The 16,304-nt window shown below is 51.4% G+C and overlaps 1 protein-coding gene across 6 annotated transcripts in view; it reads right to left on the bottom strand.

Annotated features, from left to right (window-relative positions):
- DLGAP4 (DLG associated protein 4) overlaps positions 1 to 16,304 on the bottom strand; it is a 161,680-nt gene that overhangs the window by 94,125 nt on the left and 51,251 nt on the right. For all 6 annotated transcript variants that reach the window (XM_019016943.4, XM_019016946.4, XM_055373452.2 and 3 more), the window contains one exon: positions 1,407 to 2,477. In XM_019016943.4, the coding sequence (XP_018872488.1) occupies positions 1,407 to 2,405 (999 nt within the window). In that variant the 5' untranslated portion in view covers positions 2,406 to 2,477. Of the gene's footprint in view, positions 1 to 1,406; positions 2,478 to 16,304 lie in introns of those variants that run through there.

The following is a 16,304-nucleotide window of genomic DNA, read 5'->3' as shown; positions in this document are numbered from 1 at the left end:
CTCTACTAAAAACACAAAAATGGGTCAGTCTTGGTGGCTTGCACCTATAATCCCAGCTACTCAGGAGGCTGAGGCAGGAGAATCACTGGAACCCAGGAGGCGGAGGTTGCAGTGAGCCAGGATCCTGCCATTGCACTCCAGTCTGGGTGACAAGTGTGAAACTCCATCTCAAAAAAAAAAAAAAATTGCTGGGTGCAGTGGCTCAGTCCTATAATCCCTGCACTTTGGGAGGCCGAGGCAGACTGGAGGTTAGGAGTTCAAAACCAGCCTGGCCAACATGATAAAATCCCGTCTCTATTAAACATACAAAAAATTAACCAGGCGTGGTGGCGGGTGCCTGTAATCCCAGCTACTCAGGAGGCTGAGGCAGGAGAATTGCTTGAACCCGGGGGGCGGAGGTTGCAGTGAACTGAGATTGCGCCACTGCATTCCAGCCTGAGCAACAAGAGTGAAACTGAAATTCTGTCAAAAAAAAAAAAGAAATACTCATCAGAGTTCCCAAGGGCTGGCCAGGCCCGCGCTTGCATTCCCCCTGAGATGAGGCACTCACTACCTGCAGAAGCAGCTCCTTCCACCTGAAATCTGCTTCCTGTAGATTTCAGCCTGGCTTTGCCCTGGGGAGCCATTCAGTTCATAGCCCCCTGCCCTACCCTTGAGAGCCACTTGGAAATGTGCAGCCACGGTGATGTCTCAGCCTTCTGCCACTTTCAAGCCATGTGGCCTTGGTGCACAGCAAGTGCCTGAATCAGTGTTAGCATTTGAAAGAAGAAAGCTATTCCCCCAAGCTGGGTTAGGACCCCCTGGGCCCCTGCAACTCTCGGTGCTGATCCCCATCACACTCTGCCGACACTGACATGACCGTCCATGTCTTTCCCAGTATTCTAATCTTTGGGACTGTGTCTTCTTTATTTCTGACTCTGTTCATTTAATTGTCCATCTGTCCATCTACCCCTCCCTCGCTCACATTTCCTGAGCACTTCCTGCATGCCAGATCCTGTCCTGGGCCTTGGGGACACATGGCTGCATCAGATGTGATCCCTGTCCTCAAAGAGCTGTCAGTCTGATGGGGGTGGCAAGGAGAGGCTGGCAATTAGAATGTCATGCAATTGGTTCTGTGAGGGGGTTGGGATGGCACAGCTTCCAGATTTGTCTTCTAAAGGGCAGGAACATATTTTAGTCCCTGCTCAGGGCTGGGCTCAGAAAGGCCCTAATTAATCTCTGTTGAGAGCATGACCAGTGGAAGGACTCCCTGATTAGCAGGTACCACTAGGCCACCCATTTTATAGCTGAGCCACAGAGGCCCAGAATGAAGTGACTTTCCAAGTGAATCTGTGGTACGGCTAGGCCTCAAAACTGGTGCCATCCCCAGAGCCCTCACCCCACCCCTGACCCTGCCAGAGACCCACCTGCAGGTAATGGTAGGCTAGACCCTGGTGGCAGGATTTGGACTTGAGCAGGCTCTTATCCAAGGTGGCTGAGGTCTTCTGGCAGACCTCGTGGGCGTGGCTGAGGGTCAGAGTGGACCAGGAGCCCCGTTTGACGTAGTTGGTGTCAGTGCCCACCCCAAGGCTGGGGCAGGTGGCTGGGGGTGCGGGCGGGGGTGGTGGGGCGGTCAGCTCAGTAGTGTTGTTCTTGGTGGTTTTGAGCATGTGCCCACCAATGGTGTTGTAGGCGTGCATGAAGTAGCGTGGCTGGCTGCGTTCTGCCTGGCGGCCTAGTGTCATCAGCCCAGAGGCTGGGCCACTGCTGCGGAAGGCGCCGGCCTCGCCGTCCAAGTTGTCATCGGAGCTCCACCAGCCTGAGATGTTGGAGCGGCTGCGCCGTTTGGGCTCCCCAGCCTTGGCCCGCTCCTTGCTTTTGGCCCTCCGGCCCTTGCCGTCCTCCATGCTACCCTTCTTGCTGCCATTGCCACCGACCTTGCCCGCTGTGCCCTCCAGTGAGGGTGCCTTGGTGAAGAAAAGCCGCTGGACTGAGTGCACCAGGTGGCGGATGCGGCCAGGGCTCTCACCACGGGCCTTGGCCTCGCCACGGGGAAACTGGAGGGTGCTGAAGCCATCACGGTGGATGGGCAGCTGCTTCTCAAACTGGTCCAGGAGGTTGGCAGGCAGCCGGTTGATCTTGGTGGCTTGGGCATGGCTGGGGAAGGGGCTCTCCTCTGGCACCTCGAAGTGGGAGTTGTAGTGGATGCGGGGAAAGGTGCTGCTGGGCGGGGGCAGCTGGTTGTTGAGGGGAAAGAGGCCATCTCCTGGCAGGGTGTTCTGCCCGGGGAAGCGGGCCTCGTGGGCGAAGGCCTCCGTGGGCGACAGCAGGTAGGGGTTGCGGTCGGTCCCTGCAAACAGGGGCTCGTGGGGTGGGTCTAGGCTGTCGGAGAGGTGGCGGGGGCGGCTGTCACCGAGGCCTTTCATGATCCCGGGCCGAGGGCAGGGGCCGTCACCCTAGCAGGGCGCCCGGGTCGCGTCTCCCGGGCGGCAGCTATCCTAGGGAGAGAAGACAGAAAGCGGTCAGCTGGTCAGCTGGATTGTCGGGGAGGGGTGCCGGGAAGGTCAGATCCAGATCGCAAGGCTGGGAGGATCTCTGAAGCCAGTCCTCAATGTTGTGGGCCTGAGGACAGGAGTACACACTGAGGCCCACGTACTCTGTGTATAAATAAAAGTTACAGCTCAAGCTACCGACTATCAGACAAGCGCAACATCTTCCATTCTTCTAGCTTGAGGACTGTATCTTTAAAACAACCTGGAAAACCAGGCTCAGACTCAGAGTTCTGGGTCTCCTCTGAATTCCATGATGGAATATGGGTGGGGGGCTGCCCATCCTCCACTCTCTTTCCGTTTCTGACTCTGTCCTTCACCCCGAGGGGCCACATAGATGCAAATACCCCAGCCCACATCTCCTAGCTCTGTCCACAGGCCCCCAAACAGTCATCCCGGAACCCCAGGATGGTCCCTGTGGCAGGGTCCACCTCCCACGGGAGGACCCTGTGCTGGCCCTGGAGGCAGGCGTGGGTCATTTGGGCAGGGAATCCCAGGGTGCCCAGTATCCAGGGTGGTCTATGGGGGGATGCAGCCTGCTGGTGGGCATGTCCCCAGGGCTCCTGAACTCTCCTTGCCTTATGGGGAAAAACATGGACTTTTAGAGGGCCAGAGAGGTCTTTTTTTTTTTTTTTTTAGAGACAGAGTCTCACTCTGTTACCCAGGCTGGAGTGCAGTGGTGCGATCCTGGCTCACTGCAACCTCCGTCTCCCGGGTTCAAGTGATTCTCCTGCCTCAGCCTGCTGAGTAGCTGGGATTACAGGTGCATGCCACCACACATGGCTAATTTTTGTATTTTTAGTAGAGACAGGGTTTCACTATGTTGGCCAGAGTGGTCTCGAACTCCTGACCTCAAGTGATCCGCCCACCTTGGCCTTCCAAAGTACTGAGATTACAGGCGTGAGCCACCATGCCTGGCCTTTTTTTTTTTTTTTTTTTTTTGCAACAAGGTCACAGACAGCTCACTGCAGCCTTGGCCTCCTGGGATCAAGGGATCCTCCAGCCTTGGTCTCCCAAAGTGCTGGGATTATAGCTGTGGGCCACTGTGCCTGGCTAGAGAGGCCTTCCAAAAAGAAGGACCTAGGGCAAGGGCCCATCTCATCCAGGTCTGAGGGCAGTACCGTCCAATTGTTTAACAGAGGAATTCCTATGTCAAATGGAAGCCCTCTGCAAAAACCTGCTCTGCCCTTCACCGAATGTCTACCAAGTATGACTGCTGGGCAGGTGCTGAGGGCTTCTGACACCAAAGAGGCCAACAAGCCCATAGGCCCATCATTTCCAATTGAGATGAAGCAAAGATGGCCTGGAATAGAGCTCTCAGAGTCAATAACAGGGGCACATCCTCAGGACAAGGCAAGGGCTCACAAGAGGGTGGCATTTAGGTGCAGTTGCTGTGCCTCAGTTTCCCCTGTTGTAAAATGGGACCATCCTGGAAATACTAGTCCAAAACTTAGGTAAGTCCCTTCCTTTTCTGAGCCTGGGCCTCAATCTTCCTGTCTGCCATGGAGCAGAGAGGTTGGCGAGGTTTCTAAGCCCACCGGCCCTGTACGTGGGAGTACCAAGACTTGGTCTGGCCTGAGCCTGGTGTGCTGAGGATTGGCAAAGAGTCAGTGTGGCTGGAGCAGAGCAAGTGAGGACAAGGGTTGTGGAGGGAGGGCTCTCAGAGGGGCTGGGTCAGGTCACAGCACAAAGGCTCTGGCTGACATCAAGTATGGAGGGCAGAATAATGGCCCCCAAATATGCCCATGACCTTGTCAAAAGGAACTTGGCAGGTGTGGTTATTTTGCAAATGTGATTAAGGATCTTGAGATGGGGAGACTATCATGAATTATCTGGATAGGCTCAAGCTAATCACACGGTCCCTATAAGAAAGAGGCATGGGCTGGGCATGGTGGCTCACACCTGTAATCCCAGCACTTTTGGAGGCCAAGGCAGGTGGATCACTTGAGATCAGGAGTTTGAGACCACCCAGGCCAACACAGTGAAACCCCGTCTCTACCAAAAAACAAAAAATTAGCTGGGTGTGGGGTGTGTGCTTGTAATGCCAGCTACTTGGGAGGCTGAGGCTTCTGGAGAATCACTTGAACCCAGGAGGCAGAGTTTGCAGTGAGCTGAGATCGTGCCACTGCACTCCAGCCTGGGTGACAGAATAAGACTCTGTCTCAAAAAAAAAAAAAAAAAAAGAAAAAGAAAAAGAAAAAAAGAAACAGGAATGGGCCAGCCATGGTTTCTCACACCTGTAATCCCAGCACTTTTGGAGGCCAAGGCAGGGCAGATCACTTGAGGTCAGGAGTTTGAGACCAGCCTGGTCAACGTAGTGAAACCCCATCTCTACTAAAAATACAAAAATTACTGGGTGTGATGGCGTGCGCCTGTAATCCCAGCTACTTGGGAGGCTGAGGCAGGAAAATCACTTGAACCTGGAGGTGGAGGTTGCAGTGAGCCGAGATTGTGCCATTGCACTCCAGCCTAGGCAACAGAGTGAGACTCTGTCTCAAAAATAAATACATAAATAAATAAATAAACAGGCAGGAAGGTCAGAGTCAGAGGAGATGTGCCAACAGAAGCAGAGATCAGAGTGATGTGGAGACATGAGCCAAGGAATGCAGGCAGCCTTCAGAAGCTGGCAGAGATGGCTGGGCATGGTGGCTTACGCCTGTAATCCCAGCACTTTGGGAGGCCAAGGCAGGAGGATTGCTTGAGGCCAGGAGTTTGAGACCAGCCTGGGCAACAAAGTGGGACTGTGTCTCAAAAAAAGAGATGGATTCTCCCCTAGAGCCTCCAGAGAGAGTGTAGCTCTGCAATCCGTTTTAGACTCTGACCTCTAGAACATCCTATGAGACAAAGTGCGCCAGTCTGGGAACCAGACAGCACAAAGCCACACGGAACCAGGACTGGAACCCAGGTCTTCTTGACTCTTAACGCAGGCCCCACCCAGCCCACTGGCCCTGCTGAACTGGAGGATGTGCAAAGAAAGGGGACAGTGTGGGGGCTGGATCCACCAGTTGAGGGGCAGAGGGTGGGGAGGATGGGACAGTACCAGGTGGCCTCAGCAAAGAGTGGATGTCCATCTGGCCCAGCATGGCCCAGCTTCCACCAGCTTCTCCAACTTTGTTCCCATCTCTTGCTGTCCACCTGCCAGCCAAGCTCACACCCTTCAGGATTTCTTCATAGCTCTCACTGCTCTGGGAAACTCTTATGTGTTTACTTGTTTGCTAGTTTCTTGTCCATCTTCCCCTAGATCTGTGCTGTCCAATATGGTAGCCACTGGGCCACAGAGCACTTGACATGCAGCTAGTGCGACTGGGAAACTGAATTTTTAATTTTTTAAAAAGTTTAAATTAATTTAATTTAAATAGCACATGTGGCAAGTGGCTACCAGGTTGACAGTATAGTCCTAGAGGTTCAACCCTCCTCTTGGAAGGTGCCTCCCTCCCTCACCCCTGCTAAAGCTGGGTTCAGCACACTTTCTTATTCTAACACCTTTTCCACCTTTTTGAGTTGGACATTTAGTTCATTTGTTTTCTGATCTCCTTATACTCTAATAAATGTGTCACAGAAAAGCTATATATTTTCCCCTGAGTATCTATTAGCTGCATATTATGGATTGTATTTTTCCAGTTTTTTTCCCTTTTTTATTTTTATTTTTTGACACGGAGTCTTGCTCTTGTCGCCCAGGCTGGAGTGCAATGGGGTGGTCTCAGCTCACTGCAGCCTCTGCCTCCTGGGTTCCAGCGATTCTCGTGCCTCGGCCTTCCTAGTACCTGGGATTACAGGCACGCACCACCACGCCTAGCTAATTTTTGTATTTTTAGTAGAGACGGGTTTTCACCATGTTGATCAGGCTGGTCTTGAACTCCTGACCTCCTGTGATCCACCCACCTTGGCCTCCCAAAATGCTGGGACTACAGGCGTGAGCCACTGCACCCGGCCTTTTTTCCTTTTTTAAAAAAAACTGAGGAGAAATTAATGTAACATAAAATTAGTCATTTTAAAGTGTACAATTTAGTGACATTTAGTAACAATGCTGTGTAATCACTACCTCCATCTAGTTCTGAAATATTTCCTTCCTTCCTTCCTTCCTTCCTTCCTTCCTTCCTTCCTTCCTTCCTTCCCTCCCTCCCTCCCTCTTCTTTCTTTTGATGGACTCTCACTCTGTCACCCAGGTTGGAGTGCAATGGCATGGTCTCAGCTCACTGCAACCTCTGCCTCCCGGGTTCAACCGATTCTCCTGCCTCAACCTCCCGAGTAGCTGGGACTACAGGTCCATGCCACCACATCTGGCTAATTTTTGTAATTTTTAGTACAGATGGGGTTTCACTATGTTGGCCAGGCTGGTCTCTAACTCCTGACTTCATGATCCGCCTGCCTCGGCCTCCCAAAGTGTTGAGATTACGGGCATGAGCCATTGCACCCAGCCTCTTTCTTTCTTTTGAGACAGGGTCTCGCTCTGTTGCTGAGGCTGGAGTGCAGTGGTGTGATCATAGCTCACCGCAGCTTTGACCTCCTGGGCTCAAATGTCCTCCCACATCAGCTTCTTGAGTAGCTGAGACTACAGGTACATGCCCGGCTAATTAGAAAAAACATTTTTTTTTTTTGGTACAGACAGGAGTCTCATTATGTTGCCCAAGCTGGTCTGGAACTCCTGGGCTCAAGCAATACTCCTGCCTCAGCCTCCCACAATGTTGGGATTACAGGCATGAGCCACCACACCCAGCCCTGAAACATTTTCATAACCCCAAAAGCAAACCGCATCCCCAATAAGCAGTCATTCCCTATTTTCCCCTTTTCCCAGCTTCTGACAACCACGTCCATACTTTCCGTGTCTATGAATTTTCCTATTTCCCGTAGGTATTACTTTTATTGTAGCAAAATACATGTAACATAAAATTTGCCATTTTAACCATCTTTAAGTGTGCCATTCAGTGGCATTATGGACACTCACAATGTTGTGTAACCACCACTACGATCTATTTCCAAAACCATTCCATCACCCCAAACAGAAACTCTGTACCCATTAAGCAAAAACTTCTTTTCTCCTCCTTCTCCTAGCCCCTGGTAATTTCTTTTATTCATTTTTTTTTTGAGACAGAGTCTCAGAGTCTCGCTCTGTCACCCAGGCTGGAGTGCGGTGGTGAGATCTCGGCTCACTGCAACCTCTGCCTCCTGGGTTCAAGCGATTCTCGTGCCTCAGCCTCCCAAGTAGCTGGGATTAGAGTCGCATGCCACCATGCCCAGCTAATTTTTGTATTTTTAGTGGAGAACGGGTTTCACCATGTTGGCCAGGCTGGTCTTGAACTCTTGACTTCAAGTGAAATGCCTGCCTTGGCCTCCCAAAGTGCTGGGATTACAGACGTGAGTCCTACGCCTGGCGGCCCCTAGTAATACTTAACCTACTTTCTGTCTCTCTGAATTTGCCTATGCTAAATATTCTCAATATGTGGAATCATATAACATTTGTTATTTTGTGTCTGACCTATTTCACGTAGCATAATGTTTGTTTTCTAAGTTCACCCATGTTGTAGCATGGGTCAGAACTTCATTCCGTTTTATGGCTGCATCATATTCCATCCTGCATATATAGTACATTTTGTTTAATCCATTCATCTTTGGATGGACACCTGGGTTGTTTCTACCTTTTGGCTATTGTGAATAATATTGCTACAAACAATGGTGTCCAAGTATCTGTTTGAGTCTCTGTTTTCAATTCTTTTGGGTTAATATCCAAGTGGAATTGCTGGATCATATAGTAATTCTATGTTTAACTTTTGTTTTGTTTTGTTTTTGAGATGGAGTCTTGCTCTTGTCGCCCAGGCTGGAGTGCAATGGCACGATCTTGGCTCACTGCAACCTCCACCTCCTGGGTTCAAGTGATTCTCCTGCCTCAGCAACCCGAGTAGCTGGGATTACAGGTGCCCGCCACTGCACCTGGCTATGTTTTGTATTTTTAGTAGAGACGGGGTTTCACCATTTGGCCAGGCTGTTCTTGAACTCCTGACCTTGTGATCCGCCCGCCTCGGCCTCCAAAAGTGCTGGGATTACAGGCGTGAGCCACCATGCCCAGCCTCTATGTTTAACTCTTTGCGGAACCACCAAACTGTTTTCCATAGCAGCTGCACCATATGACGTTCCCACCAGCAATATACAGGGGTTCCAGTTTTCCCAGATCTTGCCAGAACTTATTTCCTTTTTAAAAAAATTATAGTCATCCTAGTAGGTGTGAACTGGTATCTCACTGTGGCTTTGATTTGCATTTTCCTGATGACTAATGATGTCGAGCATCTTTTCATGTGCTTATTGGCTGTCTGTATATCTTCTTGGGAGAAATGTCTATTTAAGTCCTTTGCCGATTTTATAATTAGGTTGTTTGTCATTTTTGTTGTTGAGCTCTAGGAATTCTTTGTATATATTCTAGATATTGAACCCTTAGCAGATATATGGTTTGTAAATATTTTCTCCCATTCTGTCTCTGTGGGCTTTTGGTAGTATTTTTCTCCTCTTCCAGGACTGACCACTTACTCGCTCTTTCCTTCCTCATTAGCACTGATGGCTTCCCTTCCCCCCAGCATCCCCTGGCCTATGAGCACCATAAAGAAAAGGAGTGTAAGGCTGGGCATGGTGGCTCACGCCTGGATTACTTGAGGTCACGAATTTGAGACCACCCTGCCCAATATGGCGAAACCCCATCTCTACTAAAAATACAACAATTAGCCAGACGTGATGGCTTGAGCCTATAATCCCAGCCACTTGGGAGGCAGAGGCAGGAGAATCACTTCAATCTGAAAGGCAGAGGTTGCAGTGAGCTAAGATTGTGCCACTGCACTCCAGACTGAGTGACAGAGCAAGACTCTGTCTCAAAAAAAAAAAAACCAAGCCAAACAAACAAAAAAACAGGAGTCCATGTGCCCGTAACTTTCCTGAGAGCAGGGGCTGGTTCTCATCTGGGGGCACAGGAATGAGAACGGCTCTGGAGATGGATGTGCAGTGGATGCTGTGATGGCCACCGAGGACCCCCCTGCACAGAGGCACTCACAACCCCAGCTGCCAAGAGCATTGGCTGCTGACAATTCACAGCCAAGTTCCCGCTAGGAGCTGCTCTCAGCCAAAGGGAGATGCCTCACCCAAGATGCCAGACTTGGATCTCTAACTGCCTCCTTGACATCTTGCCCTGGAAGTCTAACAGGTCCAAGATACAGCACTCATTCTCCCACCCACCCTGACCTGCTCCACCCATAGTCTGTCCTTACACTCCTTCCCAGGGGCACCCTGCATCCAATAACTGGTCAATGTTTGGGTACCAAGGTGTGGCTCCCTTGCCCCAATTCAGAACAACCCTAAAGGGCCATCCCAGTTCCAGAGCTCCCTATGGGATTCGCTGAGGCCTCTGTTGTGCTGTATTGAGGTTCACCTCTTCCCTCTGCCCAGTCCTGTCCCCTTCACCTGTCACAGATGTTCCGAACTGTTTTCCCAGGAAACTTCTCATGCAAACCTGAGTCTGTTTCCTGGGGAAGCTGACCTGAGATAGGACGGAACTGGATTCTACTCCTTCCCCTCCTCACTGCAGGACACTTGGTGATTCAGTCATTCCCCCTGAGCCTCAGTTTCCTCTTCTATAACATGGGGATAATGATCTGTTTTCGTTTTTTTTTTTTAGACAGAGTCTCATTCTGTCACTCGGGCTGGAGTGCAGCGGCATGATCTCGGCTCACTGCAACCTCTGCCTCCCGGGTTCAAGCAATTCTCCCTGCCTCAGCCTCCCGAGTAGCTGGGATTACAGGTGAGCGCCACTGTGCCCAGCTACATTTTGTATTTTTGGTAGAGACAGTTTCCCCATGTTGGCCAGGCTGGTCTCGAACTCCTGACCTCAGATGATCCACCCACCTCGGCCTCCCAAAGTGCTGGGATTACTGGCCATGATCCTTACTTTTAAAAATTATAATAAGGTTGAACTGTGATGTCATATAGAAAGCCTCGCATTTTGATGCCCAATCAGTATCAGTCACACTCTGTTCCTCTCCTCACCTCACTGTACTGTGCTTCTTGGGGACAGGCCAAAGCTTCCAGGTGAGGAATGCTGCACGGCATGGTGGAAACTGCATGTAGTTGGACCTGTATTCAAATACTGTCCTTTTTTTTTTTTTTGAGATGGAGTCTTGCTCTGTCACCCAGGCTGGAGTTCAGTAGTGTGATCTTGGCTCACTGCAACCTCTGCCCCCCGAGTTCAAGGAATTCTCCTGCCTCAGCCTCCTCAATAGCTGGGATTACAGTTGCCTGCCACCACGCCTGGCTAATTTTTGTACTTTTGGTAGAGACGGGGTTTCACCATTGGCCAGGTCTCGAACTCCTGAGCTCAAGTGATCTGCCCGCCTCAGCCTCCCAAAATGCTGGGATTACAGGCATGAGCCACGCACCAGGCCCCTTGGATTTAAATTCTAAACCTGCTATTTATTTGCTGTGACCTCAAACTGGTCCTTTCCCCCTTCTGTGCCTCAGTTTCCTCCTCTAGGCAATGGGGGGTTTGAATGAGGACGGTCTGAGCATCTGGTCACCCTGACTCCTCTGAGCTCCCTTGGTCAGGGTTCCTGGCCCAGTGGGTGACAGGCCCTCAGCCACCCAACACCTAGGGTGGCAGGATCCTCACCTTAGGGAGGTCTTAAAATTGGCAGGCCTTGCCCTTGCAGGGGGAAGCAGCTGGCTGCCTCGAGCTGCCTTTTTCAATGAGCTATACTTAGGCCCACCCGGGTGCCCATAATTACTGCTCATTAATATAAGCCTCATTGCCCTTATGGAAATGTGGAGGGCCCAGCAAAGCTGCTGCCTCCCTGGGAACCTCCCTGCTCCATGGTGCCTCTGTGTCTGCAGCCGCCACCCCCACATGCCAGAGTGAGACCTCCCTGCCCTACCTCATCTCATCGTGGTGCCAGAGTGGGCCTGTGAGCATGGGAGAGCTAATTAGGGACAAGGCCAGGAACAGAACCTAGCATGGCTCTTCCTGACACAAAACTCACCTGACTGCATCATTCCCTTAAGCCAGAACCTTCTGTGAATCCTTCTTCCCACCTCAGTCCAAACTGCTTGGTGTGGCAATCAAGACCCTCACTGATCTAACTATAAACGCTTTTCAGATATTACCAATCCCATTTCCTTTCTTGACGGCCCTTCCCTTTAACCAGCCTGGATCCCTTACAGTTCCCCACTCATATCTTGTATATTTGTTACTACCAGAAAGCCTACTTCTGTCTAAGGTTGCATTAACAGAGGTAGAGAGTCTAAGTGAAGGGAGGGGTAGTCCTGTTCAATGCTGAGTTAGATGATGAAGGCTTAGAAATGAAGTGAGGTGGAATGGCCGAACATTCTGGGGGTGTACATAGCAGTCCATGGAGGACACATTCTCTGCCTTAGACCTCTGAAGGGACGATGTGTGGAAGGGGAAGGATGGATTCTGTAGGGGCCTCCAGGGCCTTGCTGCTGCCTGGGGTGGGGTGAAGGTACAGAGTGGCTGGCTGTGTTGAGCCATGGCTGTGTCTTTGGGCACCCTTCCCGTGCTCAACCCACATCTCTCATACCTGCTCCGGCTCTTGCTGGCTTCTCTCCTCTGACGTCTAAATGCTAGAGGACCCGGGTGCTCTCCGCCTTGCTCTAACACACCCTCTGCTGATCTCATCCTGACACGTGGCCTTAAACACCACCTATCTGACAACTCCTGAATTTACATCTTCCGCCCAATCTGTCTCTCAGATGCCAGACTCAGATCTCTAACTGCCTCCTTGACATCTTGCCCTGGATGTCTGACAGGTCCAAGATAGAACACTGGATCTCTCACCCGCCCCGACCTGCTCTGCCCACAGTCTGCCCCGATTCTACTCATGACAACATCATCCTCCTGCTTGTTCAGGTCAGAAACCGGGAAGTACCCTTGACTCCTCTTTCGCTACCCCAGCATCCCATTCAGCAGCACAAACTGTAAAAACAAGTCTCCCTTCCACATATCCCCGGAGTTCCTCCACCTACCACCTCCACAGCCCTGCCCCGGGCCGAGTCCCCACTATGTCTCACTCAGATGACTGCTGTTCAGATCCTTTCAAAGACTCCCATGGCCCTTGGACTAAAACCTATTCTCTTTTTTTTTTTTTTTTTTTTTTTGAGACAGTCTCACTCTGTCGCCCAGACCATAGTACAGTTGTGTGATCTCGGCTCACTGCAACCTCTGCTTCCCGGGTTCAAGTGATTCTCCTGCCTCAGCCTCCCAAACAGCTGGGATTAAAGGCACACGTCACCACGCCCAGCCAATTTTTTTGTATTCTTAGCAGACACGGGGGTTCACCATGTTGGCCAGGCTGATCTCCAACTCCTGACTTCAAGTGATCTCCCTGCCTCGGCCTCCCAAAGTGCTGGGATTACAGGTGTGAGCCACCGCGCCCGGCCCCTAGTCTTCTTTATTAGTATTATTTTTTGAAATAGGGTCTTGCTGTGTTTTTTGCCCAGGCTGGAGTGCAGTGGCATGTTCATAGCTCACTGCAGCCTTGACCTCGTGGGCTCAAGAGATCCTCCGGTCTCAGCTTCCTGGGTAGCTGGGACTATAGCTGTGCACCACAGGCACAGCTACTAATTTTTTTTTTTCTTGAGACAGAGAGTTTTCGCTCTTGTTGCCCAAGCTGGAGTGCAATGGCACAATCTTGGCTCACTGCAACCTCCGCCTCCCAGGTTCAAGCGATTCTCCTGCCTCAGCCTCCAGAGTAGCTGGGATTACAGGCATGCGCCACCACGCCTGGCTAATTTTGAATTTTTAGTAGAGACCGGGTTTCTCCATGTTGGTTTGGCTAGTCTTGAACTCCCGACCTCAGGTGATCCGCCCGCCTCGGCCTCCCAAAGTGCTAGGATTACAGGTGTGAGCTACCACACCCAGCCTAATTTTTGTGTTTTTTGTAGAGACAAGGTTTCCCCATGTTGCCCAGGCCAGTCCTGAACTCCTGGGCTCAGGTGATCCGCCCACCTTAGCCTCTCAAAGTGCTGGGATTACAGGTGTGGGTCACTGTGCCTGGCCTAAAAACCAGTCTTCTTCTGGCTTTCCCGACCTCATTTCCTGCCCCTCTTCCCTTGGGTCTTCATTCTGTCCTTGGGACATGGATGGTTTGCTCCTGCTTTTGCCCTGCCTGATCCAGCTGCCTGGAGTGCTCTTCCCTCCTGTGTCCACACAATGCCCCCTCACTTCATTCAGGACTTGGCTCACAGGCTACATCCACTGAGAGGCGATCCCTGACCACACTGTCCAAAGCAGCTCCTCGTCTGCCAGCCCCTCTCTGCTCTCAGATGTACGCCCGAAGCAGCCTGGAACAGCAAGTACAGACTGTGTCTCTGCCACTACTGCGTCTCCAGCATCCAGCACGGGGCTTGGATATAGTAGGTGTTCATGAAGATTGTGTTGAATGAAAGAGTGGTGCAAGGCCTTGGGGACGCCAAGAAATGATCCAGAAAGTGAGGCAGCTACAGGGTAGTAAGTTTTCCACTCAAGCCAATCAGGTTAGTGGGGAGAGCTGTGTGTGATCCTTTATTGAGTGCTTATTGTATACCAGGTGCTTCACATATGTGAGCTCATTTAATCCTCACTACAACTCCTCCTGCTGGGAATATTGCATCCACCATGGCAGCCAGCCTCCAAGATACACCCCGGTGGTCCCCACCTCCTGAAGTCCCATCCTTGTGTACACCCCTCTCCCTCAACATGTGCAGGGTTGACCGGTGTCACCAATAGGATATTGTGGAGATGACCAAGTGTGACCTCTGAGGCTAGGTCAGGAAAGACACTGCAGCTTCTGCTTTGCTCCCTTGGAGAAGTTAGCCGCCATGTTGTGAGGACACTCAAGTAGTCCTAAGGAGAGGGCCATGTGGAAGGAACTGAGGCCTCCTGCCAACAGCCAGCACTAACTTGCCAACCCTGTGGGTGAGCCACCTTGGAAGGGGATCCTGCAGCCCCAGTTAGGACTTCGGATGGCAGTAGCCCCTGAAGTAGGACTTCAGATGGCAGTAGCTGACAACTTGACTGCATCTCATGAAAGACCCTGAGCCATTACCTGATTCCTGACCCCTAGAAGCTCTGTGAGATGATACATATTTATTGCTGGAAACCATGGCCAAGTTTTGGGGTGATTTACTATGCAGAAATAGGTCACTGAGGGCCAAGTACAGTGGCTCACATCTATAATCCCAGCACTTTGGGCTGAGCAGGAAGATCACTTGAGGCCAGGAGTTCAAAACCAGCCTGGGCAACATAACGAGGACCCCATCTCTACAAAAAATAAAGCATGAGAAAATTAGCTGGGTATGGTGGCACGCAGCTGTAGTCCCAGCTGTTCAGGAGGCTGAGATGAGAGGATTGCTTGAGTCTAGGAGGTCGAGACTACAGTGAGCCATGATTTTGCCACTGCACTCCAGTCTAGGTGACAAGAGTAAGACCCTATCTCAAAAAAAAAAAGAAGAAAAAAAGAAAGAAATAGGTCACGAATCTACCCATGTTAGAGGAGAAGCAGCAGCTCAATGGCTGAAGTCACCTCTCTAGGCCCCACATCCAGAAGGGGGTGGCGCTGGGTATGAATCCGAGCCTGATCCTTGAGCCCACATCCCATGGCCCTGCCCACCAGGCTGAGTTGAGATTCCGGGGTTCTTTCCATCTAAGACAGCTCCATAATCCTGATGCATTCAAGATCTGAATTGTTTCCAGCCTAAGTCCGTGTCCATAGCAACTGTCTGAAAAGCATGACATTCAGTCAACTAGTTGTTTGGTCAACAAGATAGCAGGCCATGGCTGCTGGGGACGTGTGACCGACACTGCTCCCACCTCGGGTCCCTCCTCCACTTGAAGACAACCATGAGAAGTGAATTCCCAGGCCCATCCTGACAGTGAACGCTGAACACAGGGCCCAGGATGTGGATGCCACAGCTCCTCAGGGGGTGGGGGCTCGGTAGGGACAGGGCTGCTTACTTGGCCTCTCTGTGACCCCACCCCCATTGAAACCTGCCTGGCTTCAGCAGAGACTCTGTGGGTCACAGGGGCTCCATACACAGCGCTCATCTTTGTGTGGTAGACACCGAAAAGATAAGAAAACACAGACCTAAGAACTGAAGCCTTCTAGACTCTCAGAACAAAGGGACTACAGAGATGGAACCAGGGTTGTCCTTCAAAAACCCCAAATGGGCCAGGCACGGTGGCTCACACCTGTAATCCCAGCACTTTGGGAGGCCGAGGTGGGTGAATCACTTGAGGTCAGGAATTCGAGACTAGCCTGGCCAACATGGTGAAACTCTGTCTCTACTAAAAATAAAAAATTAGCCAGGTGTGGCAGTGAGCGCCTGTAATCCCAGCTACTTGGGAGGCTGAGGCAGGAGAATTGCTGGAACCCGGGAGGCAGAGGTTACAGTGAGCCAAGATTGTGCCATTGTACTCCAGCCTGGGCGGCAAGAGCGAGACTCCCTCTGAAACATACACACACACACACGCGCGCGCGCGCACACACACACAACCAAATGAGGCCGGGCGCGGTGGCTCACGCCTATAATCCCAGCACTTTGGGAGGCCGAGGTGGGTGGATCACCTAAGGTCAGGAGTTTGAGGCTAGCCTGGCCAACATGGTGAAACTCTGTCTCTAATAAAAATACAAAAATTAGCCGGGCATGGTGGCGAGCACCTGTAATCCCAGCTGCTTGGGAGGCTGAGGCAGGAGAATCGCTTGAACCTGGGAGGTGGAGGTTTCAGTGAGCTGAGATTGTGCCACTGCATTC

The sequence above is a fragment of the Gorilla gorilla genome, chromosome 21 (genome assembly GCF_029281585.2).
Source record: "Gorilla gorilla gorilla isolate KB3781 chromosome 21, NHGRI_mGorGor1-v2.1_pri, whole genome shotgun sequence".
NCBI lineage: Eukaryota > Metazoa > Chordata > Mammalia > Primates > Hominidae > Gorilla > Gorilla gorilla.
The sequence above is the reverse complement of the archived record's forward strand: the minus strand, read 5'-3'. Positions and strand labels throughout refer to the sequence as shown.